This window comes from Dendrobates tinctorius, unplaced genomic scaffold (genome assembly GCF_039654945.1).
Source record: "Dendrobates tinctorius isolate UK_male_01 unplaced genomic scaffold, ASM3965494v1 ptg000304l, whole genome shotgun sequence".
Classification (NCBI taxonomy): domain Eukaryota; kingdom Metazoa; phylum Chordata; class Amphibia; order Anura; family Dendrobatidae; genus Dendrobates; species Dendrobates tinctorius.
In genome coordinates, this window is record NW_027361971.1 from 765,688 (window position 1) to 790,108 (window position 24,421).

General features: G+C 44.3%; 1 protein-coding gene across 2 annotated transcripts in view; it reads right to left on the bottom strand.

The window, feature by feature from the left end:
* The window catches only part of CIMAP3 (ciliary microtubule associated protein 3), an 87,069-nt gene that overhangs the window by 3,338 nt on the left and 59,310 nt on the right, over window positions 1–24,421 (bottom strand). For both annotated transcript variants that reach the window (XM_073560746.1, XM_073560745.1), the window contains one exon: window positions 912–1,045. In XM_073560746.1, coding sequence (XP_073416847.1) covers window positions 912–1,045 — 134 coding nt within the window. The remainder of the gene's footprint in view (window positions 1–911; window positions 1,046–24,421) is intronic.

Here is a 24,421-nt window from a genome sequence, read left to right on the forward strand (position 1 = left end):
TGAATTCGTTTCTGGTGCTGTATTTAGTCTTGCACTTTTTCAAATCATACCAGTTACGCAGACCACGGCTTTTGCAGATAATCTTGACAAAGGCCGACACTGCGGAAACATATGGGTATATTGTCTGCACACATTGGTAGTGAATGAATAAAAATATCACTTCATAAAAAGCAACCTATTATCTCTTTTCTCATCTCAGTGCAAACATTTTCTCTGGATGTTGTATTTATGTTATGAGCTTAGTTTTGGTGCTATATTTTTGTAATGAGTTTGGTTCCGGTGCTATATTTTTCTTGTGACTTTGGTTATCATGCTTTATTTAAATAAGGACTTAGATTTGGTGCTGTATTTTGTTACAGTTGATACTGTATGAAACTTCAGAGTGATTTGGCAGAGAGGTGTGAGATTTGCTTTAGTACCCAAAAGATCAATGGCTTTAGTATTTTTATACTAGTTGTCATTGTATATACAAGTATACACTAATTACTACTATATAAATGTTTTAGAAACTGTTCTCTTACTCAGAGACAGACAGAATTGTGGCTTCAGACTGTACAGAGATGTGGAGCAGGGTTATTGTAAATTGCTAGGAAAGTTGTTGGAACTCTTTGACTTGAAATTCAAATTTGATTTCAGTGGAGTGAAAGGTCATTTACTTTGAAAACTTAAACTATATAGATTTTTGTCACACTTTTTAAATATTCACCTTTAGAAAATTATTTGTTTTTCAATAGTCCAACATTGAGTCAAATAAAATAGATGTTAACCTGGCAATAAATCAACTTTAATATCTAATGAAATGTGTAGGAGTTTGATGCATACAATCTTTTGTAGTTTCAATGTTATAAAACAGACCATTTAAAATGATGGAAATGCGCATTATCATATTGTTCTAGATAAAAAGATATTACCTAGGGTTTAGGATGATATCTGTCTTCTTATCTGGAAATCGTAGAGCTTTGATATTAAAAGGAGCATAGTTTGGTGAGAATGAGCGCTCTCTGGACCAGAATGACTGATATTCTGCAGGACTAGGCGTCTGCATCTAGAAAACGGAACAGGTTTACTAAGAATATAAATAAGTAAAAGCTTGGAATGACTTAATATTAGGAAACAATCCTTAATTTTAAATATGACAGTAACTTTAAGGCTGTTTGCACACAGTGCGTTTCTTATGCGCTTTTGCTGCGTTTTTTTCCGCACGGAAATGGTCCAAAAACGCAATGGAATCATTATGCAAGCTAATTCAATGACAATCCTGAAGTGTTGTGCACATGATCAGTAATTTTCCCTGAGTATTTGCAGTGCGTTTTTTTTCTGCAGCATGTCAATTCTTTGTGTGTTCCTGCAGTGTTTCTTCCCCCCCGTGACTTCAATTGAGGCTAAGTTCACACTTGCGTATAGCTGGTCTGCGTATGGCTGCGTACATCTTCCCTTAAACTTTGACTATGCTCTGCCTACTTCTGCATGTGCCTTGTATTGTCCTGTGTACCTATCTTTAACATTGGGTATGCAGGGACATGCGTTGTATGCGGATGCGACCGCATGCAGCATTTTGACGTGCCCACCGAACACACAGAAATGCAACATGTTACCTTCCCGTGCAGTTGGTGGGCATGCCAAAACACCGCATGAGCATGCATCAGCATACAACGCATGTCCCTGCATACCCAATGTTAAAGATGGGTACGCAGGATAGCGCAGGACGCATTCGGAAGTAGGCGGAGCATAGGCGGAGCTTAAGAGAGGACTTACGCAGCCATATGCAAGTGTGAACTTAGCCTAAGTCAGTCAACTCCTCAGCAAAAATGTATAAAAATGATAGCGGATTTGCTGAATTTCTGTTTCCATTTTACCTGCTTCCTATGGTGTTTCTCACATTGTCATCTGTGTGACAGCGTAGGAAACTCTGGCACGGTGGTTCTGATCAGCGGTAACACTACTGCCGGTAAGACCGTCGGTAAGACCGTCGGTCAGAGTGATGTGGGGTCATGCTGTCAGATGTCAGCATGACCCCACAGCTGTGACCCGCAGCTGTGACCTGCAGTAAAAAGCTTACCGCAGGTTAGCAGGTGTGGGCTGATGAGACTACTGCTCCCATCAGTTTATGTCTGCTGTCACTGATAGCAGTGACAGCAGGTGCCGTTTATGGGAGACAGTCTCATCAGCCGGCGCCTGTGCTCACAGTTAAAAAAAGTAAAATAATTACATGCACATTCAAATAAAAATAAAAACCCATTATACTCAACTAACACCAAATCCCTTATGCCCTTGTCTCCTAGAAAAAATGTAAAATAATAAACCAACATATACTCACCTGTCCATCGTAGTCCACGTAATCCTGAGTGTGCCACGGCGATCTCAAGTGTAGAACAGTCACATCAGGAGATGTGACTGCTCTACATGGCCACCGGTGATACACTGAGGAATAATGTGGTTTAGTATTTTATTTTTGCTGCAGGAAACATTGGCTTAATAAAGATTCATTAATGGAGTCTGTGTCATTATTTCAAATAAAGGACTTTATTCTGGGTGTCTTTGTTTTTATATAATATCACAATGGGGTTACTAATGGATAGATGTCTTATAGATACCTCTCCATTACTAACCTGTGGGCTTGATTTCACCTGACAATACAGAGGTGACATCAACCCCACAAATATGAACCCAACTTGCCATCGCTACAGGGCAAGTGGGAAGAGCGAGGCTAAGCACCAGATTTGGCACATCTTACAGTTGCTGCTTTTCTGGGGTGACTGAGAGCTGATGTTTTTAGTCTGTGAGGGGCCAATATCCATGGTCCCTTTCCTAAGCTATTAATATCAGCCCACAGCTGTCTGCCTAGTCTTTGCTGATTAGATTTTATATAGGGACCCTATATCAGTTTTTTTCTGGGGTCCCCCATTAAGCTAGCCAGTAAAGGCTAAGCAAACAGCTATGAGCTAATATTAACAGCCTGGGAAACTTTATGGCTATTGGCTTCTTCCCAGAATTTTAACATTAGCTCTCAGCTGTCGACTTTCCCACTCCTGGTTATTAAAATTACACGGGAGCCCACGCAATGTTTTTTTCTTTAAAATTAACAATTGGTGTCTGGTTACAGCATAGGCTGATGACAATGTGTGTGTTTGTGTGAGTTTGCTTATTGGCATAGTAATAAGGGTGTAGGGCTGACACCTTTTCATTTCTAAACCTAGGGCTAGGTGTCAATGACAGCTGCTGACACCAAGCATCAGCATGAAAAAGGTGGTGTTAAGCCAAGAAATTACATCATAAAACTTTTTTTTTTAATATATTTATTTAGCTCAAAAAGCCTTCATTGCTGTACAAAAGCCCATGCAAAAATGCATACACAAATGTGGCAAAAACACACCAAAAATGCAGCAAAAATGCGCTGTTTGCTGCAGTGTTTTTCCTGCCAAGAGAAGCAGAAACCTTGGAGAAATTTCTGCAAGCAAATACTCAACATGCGCACATAGCCTAACTAGGGCAGTAATAACTTTCTAGACCTCATTGTACATCACCAAAACAACCTGAAAGTAGGGAGTGTGCAGAAAACATCAGATCATCTGCACAAAGGGGAACACTCTATGGTATAGGAGATATAAAGTTAGGAAGGATGCTTGCTAGTTAGCACTATACTGTGTCCTTGAAGTGCTTAAGTCCTAGGTTCAACTTATCCCAAGGACAACGTTTTCAAATAGTTTGTATGTTCTCCCTTTGTTTGTGTAATAATAATAGGGAATTTAGACTGTGAGCCTTATTGGGTACAGTGATGATGTCAGTAAAGCGCTGTTGAATTAATGGTGCGATATAAGTGAGTAACATAAATAAACTATTATATGATGGAACAAAAGGGGACATAACTATTATGTACAGACACAATTAGAGACGGTATTATGAAGATGCACACCCCTGTTTGTGCATCTTTAGAATAATAATAATATAAATGATACCCCTCTCATTACTTGTAGCTTAGATACCAGGGGAGCAGAGGAGACAGTTAGCCTGGTTCATTTACATAATGGGACACACAAGGAGCAACTTATAGCTGTATCAAAGTGCACAGCATGCTAATATAGTTAAACTCTGCAGCAGACCAGGGAACCTTAGTCTCCCTACCCTATTGCTCGCTGTTTTATAGTACCAAAGTTGTTTAGCAGGTGAACATACAGAATGGCAATAGCTTCAGACTTGACTGTGACCCAGAATCTGTGGTCAGGTGAGTATACAGTGTTTAATTTTATATTTTACAGGCCAGTACTTGTGGGGCCATTATACTATGTGGTGAGGACTACTTTGGGGGCCATCATATTGCGTACGAGAGATTTAAGGGTACTATATAATGTATAAGGAGACTGTGAGGCCATCATACTGTGTTGGGGGCCATCATACTGTATGTGGGGCTGTGGCAGCCATCATTCTGTGTGTGGGGGGGGGCAGAGGGAAGATCATTCTGTGAGTTGGGGACATCATTAGTTTTTAGGGACACTTAAGATATATGATAGGAGCACTCACAGTATTATAACTATCAACAGGGGGTGGGCAAAATGTAAGTATTATTACTTTCTAGGGCGCTTACAGGGGGCATTCATATTTTTAGTGGGCAATTTTGCAGCATTCATTTATACAGCCTGCAATGCTATAAAATCTACTACTATATAGTCACTCTATTCTGATAACATTAGACTTTGTACAGTGTAGCTTATTAATTTAATCATTATCTGTATAGAAATAACGTAAGTGGTCATTGTCGGTGGTATTATTTGCACATCTTATAGCCGCATTATTGGTGACGTTGGTATTTCTTAAGGCCGGTGCACACAACCGTATATTCTCAGTCAAAGACCAAAACTAAATCTCATTGAGCATCTGGGGCAAGATGTGAAAATTGCTGTTAACAGACACTCTCCAGCCAATTCCCCTGAGGTAGAGTTAATTTGCAAAGAAGAATGGCCAAAGATGTCATCATATAGATGTGCAAAGCTGATAGAGACATACCCCAAAAGACTTAGCAGTAATTGCAGTAAAAGGTGGTGCTACAAAATATTGACTCAGACTTATATTTTTAAAATATTTAGAAAACCATGTATCATTTCCTTTACACTCCACAAATACTTGCTCCTTTTGTGCTTGTATATTGCAAAAAAATCATCCCAAGAAGAAACATATAAGTTTATGGGTGTAAAGTGAAAAAAATAATACTTATTCAAGGCCCTGTATATACCTACTAGTAAATATTGTACTGCAGCTTCACAAAAATACAAGAAATGGAGCTCAAGCAGGACTACAGGGGATAGCGCTAAATAGTTCAAATAATTGGTGTGAAATCAAATAAAAATGAAAATTATATACATTTAGAGTGGGGAGGACAAGCACAAGAGCAGCAATAATGTAACACACACAATAGTATTGTAAAACTGGCTTATAACACCAAAAATCTGACACATAGAGACTATAAGGCCAGGGTCACACTTGCAAGAAACTTTCACAAGTCTTGCGTCTCAATACCCGGCACTGTCGCCAGCACTTGGGACCGGAGAGCTCAGCTGCATAGAAATACATGCACACTCTGGTCCCAAGTGCCGGCGGTAGAGTCAGGTATTGAGATGTGGCAGTAGTGCCGAGTATTGAGACGCGAGACTCGTGCAAGTTTCTCGCAAGTGTGACCCCGTCCTAAGAGTTATTATGGTTCATACCGATATAATAATGGCTTTGTTGAATGCAGGTTTGTAAAAATGTAACAAAGAAAAGTGTAAATAATTATAACAAAAAACCTGCAATATAAATAAACAGCAATATCTGATGATCCTCCATTAAGGAAAAGTATCTGACAATGGTACCTCTGAATAAAATACACCCGAGAAGCCAATGATAGATAAAATGTCCTCAGATTCCCATAAATGCCCTACCATGCTAGCTAATATACACCTCTTCTATGATCTTACCCTAATTTATCCTTTTGTAGTATAGATCCTTACATTCCAAAAATACCCATTTAATTTACACTTACAAACATTCAGCATGACACTTTAACAGACCATTATAAGCAATGCTATCTACCACACTTTTCTGACTGCTATCTATTAAAAATTAGCACAAATGGCCAAAAAGTAGAAACAAATTAAATGCATAAAAAGGAGAAATATGCATAAAATGTACTAAGAAAAAAATCAGAATAAGTATGATCAAAATGTTATGTTAAGAATTAAATAGTGATGCTACATCCTTATCTTTATTTGTATAGAACTGCCTGTAAACAAATCCTTCAATATTATCTCTACTGGTTTATACAAACTTAAAATGGAAAAAATTCTATATCAAAATTAAGGCTCATTGGAATACAAGTATTCAAGTTAAAGATCCATCTGGATTCTGCACTAGACAATTTTAAATGTATTTAATTACCACCCTGTAAGAGAATGGTCAGCTATAATATATTGAGCTACCATGATGAACCAGGCAGCCATCTTGTGAAAGTTAGGAATCAACAGATTCAACTTCTTGAAAAGAGCTAATATGATGTACTTTGGAAAGGCAGATGGAGGATGTAAAATGAGATCATGCCCATTAGCAAACCTGGCAGATGTGCATACAGGTAAATTGGATCAGCCTCAGGGCAATGAGGGAATAGAACCAATGAATATATGGTCAATATGTGTATTTGTGATAGTGTTAGTAGAAAACAGACTTCTACAAGTGTCAAATGTATGAATTTATGGGTTTAGTCTAAGAGCAGTAATTAGATTAATAACAGTAGCTAGAGATAATATTGAATTTTATGAGATTTAATGTAGTTTTGGGAAACATTAATTAATGTCAAATTATGTCATTATATTCTTTGTTCTAAAACACATTTCTCTCTGCATTAATATGAGGTTATCATGTATACGCCCTTTGCTGCAATGCGCAGCGTTCTTTTTTTGCATTATGTATAAAAAGCCCCTGTTACTGTTGCTCAGGGCCATTCCATCGGCATTATGCCACTGTGCCACACCATGGCCAGGGCTGGGGCCTTTCCACTGCCAAGTCTGGCAGTGACTCTTTGCCTGTCTGGACCTCTGTTTTGTGCCCGCATGCTTCATCTCAACTGACTCTCTGTGCCTGTTCTGCCGTGTATCTCTCAATAAACTTCAACCTCAGCATGATAAGAGGATTGTCTACATCTTTTTACTGGCTCTTCCAGCTCTCAGTAAGGACTTTTTCCCACACACCCCTTCATCCCATTAAAATTTCTTCAAACTAAATAAATACTACTCCTTTAGGTAACCCTTTATGTTTCTCTAAGGCCAGGTTCAAATTGCGTTAACACAGCCCGTTCAACGCATCAGCACTAGTGGTGACGGAGCCTCAGATGCTGCAGCCCACGTCCGAGGCTCCTTCACGGAATGACGGCACATCGCAAACGTGTGTCGCTTTACAACATGCGTTGCGATGCGCCACATAATGGGGGTCAATGGCAATGTTAACGGACTGCGTTACACCGCGTTATACCGCAGTGTAACGCAGTCCATTAAACGGACTGCCATAGCGCAGTGTGACCCCAGCCTAAGAAATAGCAAGATAGAGGATGACCTTATTATATAGATGTACCGTAATTTGAGCAAAATTCCTTTTTGATCGCCCTATATAAATTTTATTACATGGACAAAAAATGGCTTCTCAAGAGCATTTTATCCAGAGGTACAGTTGTCAGATGCTTCTCTTTAACCCCTTAGTGACAACGCCAATTTTGACCTTAATGACAAAGCCAAAGTTTACAATTACGACCAGTGTCACTTTATGTGGCAATAACTCTGAAAGGCTTCAGCATATCTTGGTGATTATGAGAATATGTTTTTGTGACACATTGCATTTCATGATAGTGGTAAAATTCTTTGATATGACTCGCATTTGTGAAAAAAATGGAAATTTTCTGCAAATTTCACATTTTTATGCCTTTAATCCAGACAGTTACAGGTACTTCTCAAAAAATTGGATTATCATCTAAAAGTTAATTTATTTCAGTTCTTCAATACAAAAAAAGTGAAACTCATATTCTAGAGCCATTACAAACAGAGTGATTAATTTCAAGTGTATATTTCTGTGAAGGTTGATGATTATGGCTTACAGCCAATGACAACCCAAAAGACATTATCTCAATAAATTAGAATAATTAACAAAAAAATGCTGCAAAGTCTTCCTAAATGTTTAGAAAGGTCCCTTATTTTGTTTCAGTAGGCTCAACAATCATGGGGAAGACTGCTGACTTGACAGATGTCCAGAAGACAGTCATCGACACATTCCACAAGGAGGGAAAGCCACAAAAAGAAATTGCTAAAGAAGCTGGCTGTTCATGCTTGTATACAAGCATATTAATGGAAAGTTCAGTGGAAGGGAAAAGAGTGGTAGAAAAAGGTGCACAAGCAACCAGGATAAACGCAGCCTTGAAAAGGATTGTTAAGAAAAGGCCATTATAAAATTGAGGGAAGATTCCCAAAGAATGGACTGCTGCTGGAGTCACTGTTTCAAGAGCTGCCACACACAGACGTATCCAGGACATGGTCTACAAGTGTCGCATTCCTTGTGTCAAGCCACTCATGACCAATAGACAATGCCAGAAGCGTCTTACCTGGGCCAAGGAGGAAAAGGACTGGACTGTTGCTCAGTGGTCCAAGGTATTGTTTTCAGATGAAAGTAAATTTTGCATTTCATTTGGAAATCAAGGTCCCAGAGTCTGGAGGAAGTGATGGTTTGGGGAGCCATGTCATCTGATGGTGTAGGTCTATTGTGTTTTATCAAGACCAAATAACAGAAGTCTGGCACATCAAAAACTATTCTGAACAGGTGCATATAAAAAAACAGCTACTTACATGTACAATATACAGAGATGGTTGCACTACGCATATTTCACATGTAAGTAACTGCTTTTTGGTATGCACCTGTCCAGACTAGTTTTTGATGTGCCAGTCAGTTTTCTGTTATTTGTATGCTAGCTTTCTGACTGAACACTCTGCCATTCACCGTGTGGTGATTTTAATCACAGCTGGTTCCTGCCAATCCATAAATGTAGGCTTTACTGAGAGAGGTAACATGTTAGGGCACTTGTTAGGGCAAGTTAGGATAGGATGGGTTGAACTAGATGGACTTAAAGTCTCCCTTCAACCTTAATTACTATGTTATGTTACTATGTTAGGTGTCCACATTCACCCATGCATTCAGAGATTAGCCTTAGAGCGGTGTTCACACTGGTCAGGGATCCATCAGACTCATGAGGTCACCTTGACATTGGTTGATGTGCAGACATTATTAGGCCAAATTTTGTGCAAAGCATCTCATGTATTTTTCATGTATTTTTCCTATTATTAAAAAGCCATTTTTGCTATTCACATTTCATATATTTCACATTGACATGCTTTAACATGACTGAGTACAACCAACTACATCTACCAGGAAATTTTAGAGCACTTCATGCTTCAAGCGTTTTGGAGATGGAAATTTCATTTTCCAGCAGGACTTGGCAACTGTCCACACTGTGAAAATTACCAATACCTGGCTTTAAAACAACAGTATCACTGTGCTTGATTGGCCAGCAAACTCGCCTGACCTTAACCCCATAGAGAAGAGGAAGATGAGAGACACCAGATCCAACAATGCAGATGAGCTGAAGGCTGCTATCAAAGCGACCTGGGCTTTCATAACACCTCAGCTGTGTCACAGGCTGATCGCCTCCTTGCCACGCCGCATTGATGCAGTAATTGACGCAAAAGGAGCCTCCGACCAAGTATTGAGTAAATTTACTGAACATACATTTTAGTAGGCCGACATTTTTTAAGCTGGTGTTATAAAGTATTCTAATTTACTGAGATAATGACTTTTGGGTTGTCATTGGCTGTAAGCCATAATCATCAATATAAACATATATAAAGACTTGAAATAGATCACTCTGTTTGTAATGACTCTATATAATATATGAGTTTCACTTTTTGCATTGAATAACTGAAATAAATTAACTTTTTAATGATATTCTAATTTTGTGAGAAGCACCTGTAAATAGCAATAGGTTATGTAATGCAATAAAGTGAACAGCTGTGAAAAGTGAACATACTGTACATGAGGCGTATCCAAGGGGGGGGCAGCCGGGGTATTTGCCCCGGGTGCAGCCGGCAGGGGGGCGCAGTCAGGTCGCTTAATGCGGCGATCCACAGTGTCTCCCCCCGCGGCTGCATTCTGCTGCCCCCTGTCATGTGAGTCGGCGGTTCTCTGTGTCAGCTGTCAAGCTGACAGCCGACGCAGAGAAGCTAAAACCATCAGCTCTCAGCCGTCCCAGAAAAGTCACAACTCTAAGGCTGGTTTCACACTAGCATTTTATCGCACAGCGCATCATGCGCCATCGGTCGCACGTGCAATGGTCCCCTATCTTTAAATTGTCTAGCGATTGCACGCGTGCCTCAGCATTTTAGTGTGCTGCTCATTTTCCAGGTGTGCGACCAGACGCTACATGTTGCATTTTTTGTTCCGCCCAACGTCGTTAAAAAACCGCATGTGCGCGTCAGCGCACGCAAAGCGCAAAAAAATAGTATTATAGTCTATGGTGTCGCTGACGTGCGCTGTGAAGTGCGCACATCAGCGCTTTTTGAGCGCGCGTGATTTCAGAGTAAACAATGTCTAGACACTTGTTTAATCCACCCCCTAAACTAGCAACATTGTTTTGGAGGAGGGTACATAAAATAAGGTGTCTCCAGTGCGAGATCATTACTTGTTAGGAGTCAGGTTTCTGCGGTCGCTATGCAGGATCCAGACCCTCACATTTTGCAGTCTCCTGCTGTTTATCTACTGCAGAGGAGATTGCAGAGGAGATTGCCTTGCAGCAAATCTCTCCAGAGGCTAAGTCCTTCCATCCACCTTCTGAGCATGCTCATGAGACGATCTCCCATTGGAGATTGGGAGTCATGTGCTCAGGTCCCGCTCCAGATCTCATTGGTCCATCTCGGAGATCTGGAAGCTTCCGGAAGGTCCTGGCTGCTATAAAAAGCGTGGATGGCTGTTTCACCATGCGCTAGTATAGACTATACTTACTGCTGTGTGAATGACTCTTTTGAAACCCCTACCCTTTGATATTACGCTTGTGTGAGGGATTGAGTTTAGTACCAGCGCGCCTCTGCTTCATTGTCCACAGCTGCTAGTATCCGACATTGCGCTTGAGTCTAGCATTGTCTAATAGAGGCAGTGTCCTACGCCGTGCTGCAGTAGCAGCCCACTTTAGCGTTCGCGGCTGCGACGCTACACACACGGTAGGTCTAGAAGGACTTTGTGCTGCCATCTTTGGCTTTTCCTGTGACCTTATACCATGTGTGTAACTACTCTGAGTACATGTGACCTTAACAGGCTCAGCTCTTTTGTTTATGTTTGTAGGCATCTCTGTGATTTAACAGAGATTGCTCTGTGCACTTGGGTGACGGTTAACCCTGTGCACATTACCGCCATATTGCTTCTGCCACCACTTAGCAGCGGTTATTACACTTACTGCATGGTGGACCCTGAGCAGCGAACGCACTTTATTATTATTTTATTTAGTGCGTTCCGCCGTTCCTAACATTACTCTCCAGACCGACTGCCAGAGATAAAAGTCATGATCACGTGTGTCTGGACGCAGCGGTTACCGCAAGGCGAACCCAACACACGTGACCCTGGATACACCGCCTCCAGTGGGGCGCATTTAAATAATAAAACGTGCAGGTGGATACGCCGCCTCCACCTGGCGAATTTAGGTATTACACGCTAATAAACATTCTGGAAACCCTGCCTCCAGTACGGCGAATTTAAATAATAAGGGGGACCTGGGAAACATTAACAGTGGTGGGCCCTGCGATAGGGAAAAGGGAATTGGAGACCTCCTGAGCTCCCCCGAGCCAGCGTCCCTGCACTCCTGACATTCCCTATGCCGGTTTCGCACCGGGCGCCGCACGCGTACCTCAACGCCCTAGCTCGCCCTGACCCTAAACCCTCACTAGGGAATAGGTCGGTGCGGAAACTAATCCCACCACTGCACTAATAACACACATGAGGGAAAGAGACAATACAGGGGGACACAACTTAACTTTATGCTCTGTGCTTATGCTCCTGCAACAGAGCCCTCCACCTGCATGCGTCTTCTCCTCCACCCGGATCCATCACCATAACAGGATCCTGCACCATAGTGCTGCCTAGGAGCAGAGTCCACCACCAGTTGCTGCTGCTTAATAACAGAGTCCCAAGGATGAGTTCAGCTTCTGCCACGAAGTCAAGCATGCTTGAGCCCAGCTCAGCAGCCAAGTCCCACATGGTGAGTGCCACTCTCCATAGTAGCCACTCCACCAGACCATGCAGACACTTCCCGCTGACACCATCACTACGACTCCACCACGCCATGCCAGCCCTTCGTCCAGACACCATAGCTGAAACACGTCCCCCCTGGCTAAGCTGCGCAGGACTCCTCACCAGCTCCATCCTTCCTCCAGGCTCTCAAACTCAAAGTGAAAACAAACTCACAATATCACAGGCAGTGATTGCACACCCCTAGCACACCTTTATAGGGTGTCACACCTGATACATAATTAAGTGCACAAAAACCTAAAGTGCAATACCACTAACCACCACCGGGGACAGTCAAGACACCTTGGAACTTTCCAAAGTAAAAAAAGTTCACCCAGTGCAATTTAAAACTGTCAGATCATGACAGTATCCCCTCCTCAAAGAGGGGCCTCTGGACCCTCTATACCACCCATCACCAGGGAAACACCCACAGCGGGGATGCCCAGATCCCGAGTTCACCCCACCACTACCTGACACTTCAGGCTCATGACAAACGCACCGCTGGCACTGGCAATACATGTTCATTTTGGAGGCACCACTCATCTCCACAGCGCCGACCTGGGGAACGAGTTTATGTATGTGTATGTTTGTTTGTTATGAGCTGATCAGGCTCCACAACACATTTCCACAAGATGATTTTTGGTGGCACCCATACACGCTCTTTCACACACAGGTCCGGACCCGAACGTTTATCGCACACATTCGTTTGTCATAAATTTGGTGAACTCATTCTGGACTCGACAACAGAGGCGTCCCCCTGTGTCACCACACTCACACCCCTGCTATTCACCAAGGGACACCACCCTCCAACCCCTTCACCACGAGGTCTGCGCTTCCAGGGTTGGTCAATGGCGAGGGTTGAGATTTGTCCCTACTCCCCCGCAGCACACCTGCTGCACACACCAGGAGGAGAAGGGGACGGGAAATGGAGGAAATATACCCTCGCTGGTCGCCTCCACACAACCAGGAGGGCGGCTTCTTCGATGGTATAGAAGATATGGCGTAAACCCCGCGGACTATCACACCAGTCAGCTCACCACAGGAGCGTACCCCTTCACCTCGGGGAATACCAGGCAGCTCCGTGGGGCACCATTCCTCCCACCTGCCTGGGTGCGCCCGCATGCATGAACCAGTCCCGCTCCCCAGCAGCGACTCTAGGGGGCTTTAGTACCAGAGCCGCAGGAATATGGAGGAAAATATATACACTCGCTGGTCGCCTCCACACGACCAGGAGGGGCAGCTTCTTCGATGGTATAGAAGATATGGCGTAAACCCCGCGGACTATCACACCAGTCAGCTCACCACAGGGGCGTACCCCTTCACCTCGGGGAATACCAGGCAGCTCCGTGGGGCACCATTCCTCCCACCTGCCTGGGTGCGCCCGCATGCATGAACCAGTCCCGCTCCCCAGCAGCGACTCTAGGGGGCTTTAGCCAGACCGCAGCCGCCATCTTTAATTTTCTGGTTAGCTGAGCAGAGGCCCCAGACCCTGATAACTGCTGCTGCAGCGGCACTAACACACCTTGCTGCTCCCCACACCTCAGTGAGGCCCGGCAGCAAATACCATAGGTCTCCACATGGCCAAGGCTCACCAGAAAAAAAAACTGTAAGGCCTGTGATAAAGTCATGATCACGTGTGTCTGGACGCAGCGGTTACCGCAAGGCGAACCCAACACACGTGACCCTGGATACACCGCCTCCAGTGGGGCGCATTTAAATAATAAAACGTGCAGGTGGATACGCCGCCTCCACCCGGCGAATTTAGGTATTACACGTTAATAAACATTCTGGAAACCCCGCCTCCAGTACGGCGAATTTAAATAATAAGGGGGACCTGGGAAACATTAACAGTGGTGGGCCCTGCGATAGGGAAAAGGGAATTGGAGACCTCCTGAGCTCCCCCGAGCCAGCGTCCCTGCATTCCTGACATTCCCTATGCCGGTTTCGCACCGGGCGCCGCACGCGTACCTCAACGCCCTAGCTCGCCCTGACCCTAAACCCTCACTAGGGAATAGGTCGGTGCGGAAACTAATCCCACCACTGCACTAATTACACACATGAGGGAAAGAGACAATACAGGGGGACACAACTTAACTTTATGCTCTGTGCTTATGCTCCTGCAACAGAGCCCTCCACCTGCGTGCGTCTTCTCCTCCACCCGGATCCATCACCATAACAGGATCCTGCACCATAGTGCTGCCTAGGAGCAGAGTCCACCACCAGTTGCTGCAGCTTAATAACAGAGTCCCAAGGATGAGTTCAGCTTCTGCCATGAAGTCAAGCATGCTTGAGCCCAGCTCAGCAGCCAAGTCCCACATGGTGAGTGCCACTCTCCATAGTAGCCACTCCACCAGACCATGCAGACACTTCCCGCTGACACCATCACTGCGACTCCACCACGCCATGCCAGCCCTTCGTCCAGACACCATAGCTGAAACACGTCCCCCCTGGCTAAGCTGCGCAGGACTCCTCACCAGCTCCATCCTTCCTCCAGGCTCTCAAACTCAAAGTGAAAACAAACTCACAATATCACAGGCAGTGATTGCACACCCCTAGCACACCTTTATAGGGTGTCACACCTGATACATAATTAAGTGCACAAAAACCTAAAGTGCAATACCACTAACCACCACCGGGGACAGTCAAGACACCTTGGAACTTTCCAAAGTAAAAAAAGTTCACCCAGTGCAATTTAAAACTGTCAGATCATGACAATAAGAAGCAAAGACAGAATACACCCACCCAGCCAGAGACAATCCACTACTTTGGAGAACACAGCAGCTATAATGTGAGTATTCTATAATCAATTTATGTGAGCCTGTCTTTTAAAATATATTATGTACTAATGTATTTTTTTTTTCCAGCATGTCTTTTTGGATCCCGATACAGTCCTTCCCAGCAAGAACTGGCAGAAGCAGAGCTTGAGGTGAGGATTTTGCTGCCTTTGTGTAAGTATACCTGCCTCTACAAATGGGTAATAATTTCTGTTCTTTTACAGACTTCAGCATCGGACCAGGCAAGTGAGCCGGAACAGCGGGAGCAGCGTAGCCATTTACCGGCGGCGAGGAGATGCAATGTAAGCATCCAGTCTTTCAAGTTCCCTTTTTTTGCATTATTTTTTCTATTCCTGTTTTTCTGTCCTGTTTTTCATCCTCTATATCTTTCTTCTTTTCTTTTTTTTTTTTCTATATCATTCTCCACAATTTCCAAGATTCAAAATTTATTTATTTTCTAGGTTCCACAACGGGATGAAGACATCTTTATCGACAACAAGCATCTGACCAGCCTTGTCCAGGAGAGTGTCCCGTTGTGGGACAACCGTGACCAGCAGTACAAGAACACTGTGATGAGCCGGCAGCTCTGGAATGAGGTGGCCGCAGCGTTGATGGAGGGCTGGGACAGCGCCTCTGCAGCTTAAAAAAAGGCGTTTAGTAAGTATTTCCTTGTTGTGAGATGCTGCATTGACTCTTGGTCCTGAGGATAATGTTTTTTTTCCTGATAGACAGGGACCATAACAGTGTCCTCAGGATCAACAATGAATGCAGTGTGTATTGTAATGCTGTATTGATCATGCTTGCACTCTTGCTGCTGATGATACTTGTGTGTTTACTGCAAGATATATTCTTGCAGTAAACACACCAGTGTTCTCAGGTTCAACAGTGAATGCATTGTGTCTTGAATTCTTTTGGGATGCCGCATTGACTGTTTGACAAGGTCACTCAGGTGTGTGTGATGATACAGTGTTTGCCATCAGTGCATTGTATAATATTTTTTAAAACATTTTTTCAACAGTGAACAAAATCCACACACGGCGCTCGATGAAGGACCGCTTCAACGCTGATGTTCATGCTGAGGGACAGGTTCGCAGTGGTTCAGCAGCAAGGACCAAAGCAAAGTACCGCTATCATTGCGCGTTGGAATTCCTACTGGTCCTTGCCACCAGAGCGCAAGTATAATTTTTATTTTTTTTTTGTTTTAATTGAATGTAATCGGTGATTTTATATTCCACAGCTGATGCTTCTTGTTAATGCATGATACTAATGTTTTGCTTTTCTTTCCGCAGCACCTGGAGCAGCACCCTGCAACCTGTCCCTGGTGCGGTCCTTCATCAATCGACCTCGGACCTGTCCCAGCCATCCGACAGCCAGGAAGCAACTTGCAGGTCTGCAACACAGACAGACAGCTGGTGACCAGGAAACTGGTCAATCAGGTGTTCCCCTGTCCCAGGTCTCTGCCACTGGTTATGTGGGCACTACCCGCCAGCGGCAGAGGGCCTCGGACAGGCCTGTCTTGCCCGAGTTCATGCACTTGAGCGAGGCCTTTCATGCCAGCCTCAAGTCGCTGTTCGAAAGAGTGAAAAGTGGTTTTTCACTAATGGAACGTGGTTTTAACCTCATGGAACACCTCTTCCACTCTTCCGACCAGCGCCTTGACCGGCTGGAGGCCGACCTCAACAGACCAGAGCACCATTTCTTTAGTAAAATTGAATGGGACATGGCGGATCACCTTAGTCCTGAGCAACAGCTGAATGTGTTACAAGCCTGTAACACTGCTTACTTACAGGTTATGCAGCAGAATCAGTACGTGCAGCAGTCAGTGTTGTCATTTCCACCTGTGCCACCACTAACTCGCTTCACCACAGTACCGACTTCTGCTGCATACCACTGTATGGCCACCTGCATTCCTAGCCAAGCTGGACACCACTATACAACACCAATGCCGAGTGCTCCTGGACACTCCACCCCCGCCACCACCATGTCAAGCACTGCTCCTGTCTGGAGCACCTGTACTGCCACTGTTATGCAATCTTGGCGCACCACCACCCCAAAAGCAGCTTGGGCCACTGCCACCTGTTCTCCTGTTCGGAGCACTGACCCAACATCTCCAGCTAGGAGCACCGCCACCACTCAGCAGCAGCATGGGAGCACCACCACCACTCCGCATCATTCCAGGAGCACCGCCACCACTCCTCATCAGAGGAGCACCGCCAACATTCGCCTCATAGGAGCACCGCCACCACTACTCCCACAAGAAGCAATGAGAACACTTCTTGTAGGAGCACCGCCATCACTTCTTCCACAAGAAGTACCGACAACACTTCTCCTTCTAGGAGCACCGATACCACATACTCTGCTTCAAGGAACACCACCAGTGCCAAACCCGAACAGCAGAGGGGAGACTGTTACGAATGGGTCACTGAGGAGAAAAAAGCATTACAAGCTAAGTCACAGAAAACCAGAGAGGTTGGTAACTATGCAGATTGCAGATCCCTGATCTTACCACACAACTAGCAGTAGCCGTCGAGCGTGCCTACGATGTTCCTAGATGCCTTGTCACGGGTGGAGGACTAAATAAGCCTAAAGCAAGAAAAGGGAAAACTAACTGCCCCAGAGCAGACCCCAAAGGAATAGATAGCCCCCACACATGTATTGACAGTGAAACAAGATGAAGGCACAAACACAGGCAGGAAAATAGGCTGAGCAAGTGATGGGGCCCAAACTAACTAGACAGGAAAGGAAAGGAAAGACACTGTCTGCAACCTGCAAAAAACCCTACAAAAATCATGTCCAACACTTCTGATAGCAAAATTAACCCTGAAGTCACTAGACTTCTCCCACTATATCAGCACTCTGAAATATTCTGAGACAGAGCAAAAAGAGACCGAACTAGTAAGGGACAAAAAGCAAATTGGCAAAATACTGATAAATAAGAGTGGAAATTCAGCACAGCCCCCAGCCGGGGCTGGCTGACCACACAAAAAACTGAATAGACCAACAAAATCAAGTGTGAACATTAGCAGAAAAACTTAGCTTTAGATGACTGGAACAGAGGTGAAAATCAAGAGAAGGAATCACCAGCAACTGAATAGGGCATTGGCTGTCTTAAATCCAATCTGAGAATCCTGAGGTCCAATAGTCATCCTCATTCTCAGGTGGCAGACCTCCACCAATCAAACCAGCCTCACCACCTCCTGTCACCACCAGAGGGAGTCTGGAAGGGGAACTCACAACTGGTGAACCAGAGAATGAACTCACAACCCCCTTGAGGAGGGGTCACCGAACCCTCATCCACGCCACCAGGCCGATCAGGATGGGCCCGGTGAAAAGCACAAACCAATCTATTGGCATGAATATCGGAGGCAGAGATCCAAGAATTATCCTCCTGACCATAACCCTTCCATTTGACCAAATACTGGAGTCTCCGTCTAACCAAACAAGAATCCAATATTTTCTCTACCTCATATTCCACATTGCCTTCGACCAACACAGGGTCAGGAGGTGCTGCCATAGGAGCCACTGGCTCAACAAACCTCTTCAACAGAGATTTGTGAAATACGTTATGGATCTTGAACGTAACTGGAAGAGCCAATCGAAACGAAACAGGATTAAGAATTTCCAAAATCTTATAAGGACCAATAAATCTTGGCTTAAATTTAGGAGATGCAACCTTCATAGCAATATTCTTAGACGACAACCAAATCATATCACCCACTTTAAACCGGGGACCAATGGTCCTATGCCGGTTGGAAAATCGCTGGGCCTTTTCCTGAGAGAGTGACAACTTATCCACCACTTGGTCCCATATCTGCTGCATTCTCTTAACCACAGTGTCCACCCCTGGGCAGGACGAAGATTCCACTTGCCCTGAAGAGAATCGAGGATGAAACCCAAAATTACAGAAAAAGGGTGACATCAAAGTGGCAGAACTAGCTCTATTGTTCAGTGCGAATTCGGCCAAGGGCAAAAATGAGACCCAATCATCCTGATCAGCAGATATAAAACATCTCAAATAAGACTCCAAGGTCTGGTTTGTTCTCTCAGTCTGTCCATTGGTCTGGGGATGAAACGCGGAGGAGAAGGATAACTAAATTCCCAGATTGGAACAAAAGGCTTTCCAGAATCTGGAAACAAACTGGACTCCTCTGTCGGACACAATGTTCTCAGGAATCCCATGTAACCGAACCACTTGTTGTAAAAACAAGGGCACCAACTCAGTGGAAGATGGCAACTTTAGGAGTGGTACAAGATGGACCATCTTCGAAAATCTATCACAAATAACCCAGATAACAGCCATTTTCTGAGAGACAGGAAGATCAGAAATAAAATCCATTGAGATATGTGTCCATGGCCTCTTGTGCACCAGCAAGGGCATCAGCAACCCACTAGAATGAGAACAGGGTTTAAACCGATAACAAGTCCAACTGGACTGTACAAAAATCCTGACGTCACGAGATAAGGCAGGCCACCAAAAGGACTGACTCACCAAATCTCTGGTACCAAAAATACCTGGATGACCAGCCAATGCGAAGCAATGAATTTCAGACATCTCTCTCTTTCTCCACTGGTCAGGGACAAACAATTTTCCCATAGGGCAATGCTCAGGTTTATCCTCCTGAAATTCCTCCAGGGCGCGTCTCAAATCGGGCGAAATGGTAGAAAGACCTACCCCCTCACCTAGTATGGTAGTAGGCTTGGTCACACTAAGAGAATCAGCAAAGAAACTCCTAGAAAGGGCGTCTGCCTTAACATTCTTAGTGCCCGGAAGAAAAGAGACCATAAAATTAAAACGCGTGAAAAGCAAGGCCCATCTAGCCTGTCTAGGATTCAAGCGTTTGGCCGACTCCAGATAAATCAAATTCTTGTAATTGGTGAGGACCACAACTTGATATCTAGCTCCCTCCAACCAATGTCTCCTCTCCTCAAATGCCCACTTCATGGCCAACAATTCCCGATTCCCCACGTCATAGTTGCGTTCAAATGGGGAGAACTTTCGAGAAAAGAAGGCACAGGGATTCGTCTTAGAAGTCACAGGGTCTTTTTGGGACAAAACAGCTCCTGCACCAATCTCAGAAGCATCTACCTCCACCTGAAATGGAAGTGAGACATCAGGTTGCCGTAAAACTGGAGCTGAAGTAAATCTCTGCTTAAGCTCCTGAAATGCTGAGATAGCCTCAGGAGACCAATTCAGCACATCAGCGCCCTTCTTGGTCAGATCAGTCAGTGGTTTGACAATACCAGAAAAATTACCTATAAATTTCTTATAGAAATTAGCAAAACCCAAAAACTTCTGGAGGGCCTTCAAAGAAGTAGGCTGAACCCAATCATAAATGGCCTGTACCTTGGCCGGGTCCATTTCAATAGTCGATGGAGGTAAGATAAATCCCAAAAATGAAATCCTCTGTACACCAAAGAGGCATTTCGACCCCTTAACAAACAGGGAATTCTCCCTCAAAATCCGGACACAGTCCGGACGTGTTCCACATGAGAATCCCAATCACTATAAAAGATCAAAATATCATCCAGATAGATGATCAAAAACTTATCCACAAAGTCACGGAAAAGATCATTCATAAAGGACTGGAAGACAAAAGGGCATTAGTGAGCCCAAAAGGCATCACCAGGTACTCAAAATGTCCCTCCGGAGTATTAAACGCCATCTTCCATTCATCCCCGTGCTTGATGCGAATAAGATTATACGCCCCCTGAGGTCAAGCTTAGTAAACCAGCAGGCACTCTTAACTCTGGAGAATAAATCAGACATCAGAGGTAACGGGTACTGATATTTAACCGTCATCTTGCTAAGGGAACGATAATCAATGCACGGTCTTAATGAACCATCTTTCTTGGCCACAAAAAAAAACCCAGCACCTAAAGGTGACGAGGATGGTCTAATATGACCCTTCTCCAATGACTCCTTAATATAGGATCGCATAGCATCATGTTCGGGTACTGATAAGTTGAAAAGCCGACCCTTGGGAAATTTACACCCAGGCACCAACTCAATTGCACAGTCATAACTCCTATGAGGAGGCAAAGACGCAGACTTGCTCTCACTAAATACATCAGAAAAATCGGCTAGATAATCAGGAATATCATGAGACTGAGGAGAGGTGGAGAAAACAGGAGCGTCCCTAAGAACACACTGACAACCCCAACTCACCACAGACCCAGATTTCCAATCCAAAACTGGATTATGAGTTTGCAACCAGGGAAAACCCAGAACAATAGTATCATGCAAATTATGCAGCACCAAAAATTTACAAATTTCTTGGTGGTCTGGGGCAACTCGCATTGTCACCTGGGTCCAAAACTGAGGTTTATTCTCTGCCAAAGGTGTAGCATCAATACCCCTCAAAGGAATAGGCATCTGCAGAGGCATCATGGAAAAACCACAACGTTTAGCAAAGTTCAAATCCATCAGATTCAACGCTGTTCCTGAATTCACAAAAGCCTTCGTGGAAAATGTGGATAAGGAGCAGATCAGAGTAATTGCCAAAAGAAACTTAGGTTGTACACTGCCCACAGCAAATGTGTGTCCAAAACATTTCTCTCGTTTTGGGCAGACATAAATAGTATGAGAGACGTCTCCACAGAAAAAACACAGCTTATTAAGCCTTCTAAACTCCTGACGTTGCGCCCTAGACAAAACCCCATCACATTGCATAGGTTCAGACATTTGTTCAAAAGGTGGCAGCGCCTCCCGTGTAGTTTTACGTTCACGTAAACGCCGATCAACTTGAATGGCTAATGACATAGAATCATCCAGACCAGAGGGAACAGGAAATCCCACCACAACATCTTTTATGGTCTCTGATAAACCCTTCCGAAAGAGAGCTGCCAATGCATCATTCCATGTAGTAAGGACTGCCCACTGTTGGAATTTTTGACAGTATAACTCTGCAGAATCCTGACCCTGGTTTAATGCCAACAGGGTTCTCTCAGCTTGATCAACAGAATTAGGTTCATCATACAACAACCTCAAGGCTTGAAAAAATGCATCCACATTAGTCAGAATAGGATTTTCTGGTGTCAGAGAAAAACCCCAATCCTGGGGATCGCCGCGCAGCAAGGAGATGACAATTTTTACCTGCTGCACAGAGCTCCCCGATGAACTAGGCTTCAAGGCCAGAAATAATTTACAATTATTCTTAAAATTCAGAAAGTTAGACCGATCCCCAGAAAACAAATCAGGAGTAGGATCTTAGGTTCAGCAGCATGTGACTGAATGAGGTAGGTGGAAATTCCCTGCACTTCAGCAGCAAGCTGCTCCACACGATCAGACAATTGCTTAATCTCCATTAGGAAAAAGAAAAAAAAAATCCTCCTACGGCCCCAGAGAAAAAAGAGGAAAGAATGTATATATATAAAAAAAAAAAATTCTGACACTTTTTTTTCATTTAACAACTTCTTCCTGCTTTTGAGTACCCTAGAATCTGCGGTATGGCTGGTGATTCTGTTGTGAATGGGTCACAGAGGAGAAGAAAGCATTACAAGCTAAGTCACAGAAAACCAGAGAGGTTGGTAACTATGCAGATTGCAGATCCCTGATCTTACCACACAACTAGCAGTAGCCGTCGAGCGTGCCTACGATGTTCCTAGACGCCTTGTCACGGGCGGAGGACTAAATAAGCCTAAAGCAAGAAAAGGGAAAACTAACTGCCCCAGAGCAGACCCCAAAGGAATAGATAGCCCCCACACATGTATTGACAGTGAAACAAGATGAAGGCACAAACACAGGCAGGAAAATAGGCTGAGCAAATGATGGGGCCCAAACTAACTAGACAGGAAAGGAAAGGAAAGACACTGTCTGCAACCTGCAAAAAACCCTACAAAAATCATGTCCAACACTTCTGATAGCAAAATTAACCCTGAAGTCACTAGACTTCTCCCACTATATCAGCACTCTGAAATATTCTGAGACAGAGCAAAAAGAGACCGAACTAGTAAGGGACAAAAAGCCAATTGGCAAAATACTGATAAATAAGAGTGGAAATTCAGCACAGCCCCCAGCCGGGGCTGGCTGACCACACAAAAAACTGAATAGACCAACAAAATCAAGTGTGAACATTAGCAGAAAAACTTAGCTTTAGATGACTGGAACAGAGCTGAAAACCAAGAGCTGACAAGCCAGAAGGAATCACCAGCAACTGAATAGGGCGTCGGCTGTCTTAAATCCAATCTGAGTATCCTGAGGTCCAATCGTCATCCTCATTCTCAGGTGGCAGACCTCCACCGATCAAACCAGTCTCACCACCTCCTGTCACCACCAGAGGGAGTCTGGAAGGGAAACTCACAACTGGTGAACCAGAGAAGGAACTCACAACAGGAGACCCACAGTCAATATTTTTTTCATCCCGGACACGGTCCAACATCTCTAGGTGGTCAACCAATGTAAGGCGGTCACACGGTGGTAGTCGGTCCAGGCAGTTGACTCCTGCCCCAAAGAAGACCAAGAAACAAAAGACTTTGTTTGTCAGTCCCCCCTCTCCTTCCAATATTTCTCAACCTGCCTCCGTTTCTATGCCTGAGCTCCTTTCCCCCAGTACTTTAGTCGCCCCTTCACCTAGAATCCCTTCCTCAATTTCCAGCCATCCCTCATCTCTCCACTCCCCCAAAGTAGCCCACTCTTCCCCCAAACGTCCTTCAAAAGAAAAATATTTTTTTTCCTAAAAAAATAAATGTTCAAATTTTGTTTGGTCAAAAAAAGGTTTGTTTAATGTGTCTTTCACACACTGCGCCGTACATTTTGCGTATTTGTCACCACATTGCTCCATCACTGACACATGTTTCGCGTGTCAATCTTGGAGATATGTGTAGTCAAAAACACAATCTATATGACTTGTATTTTCCCCAACAGTCTCTTCAGTCAGGTAATATAGCACAGACTGAATAGAGGATGGTGTTGAGTGCAATGCCTATCTATTGTTACCTTGCCTTGTATCATACACAGTTAATTGACTATGGTGTGTTTTAACATCATTAACCCCTTTCTGCCATCAGACGTACTATCCCGTCCATGGGACCTGGGCCCCTATGCCCATAGACGGGATAGTACGTCTAGCGCGATCAGCGGCGCCCACGTGGTGAGCGCCGCTGATCGCGGCCGGGTGTCAGCTGATTATCACAGCTGACACCCGGCACAATGTGTCAGGGGCGGTCACGGACCGCCCCCGACACGTTAACCCCTTGCACACCACGATCAAACATGATTGCGGTGTACCGGGGGTTAAAGGGAAGCATCTGCAGGGAGGGGGCTCCCTCCGTGCTTCCCTGAGCCCCCCACGGCAGCGCAATGTGCAGCGCTGCTG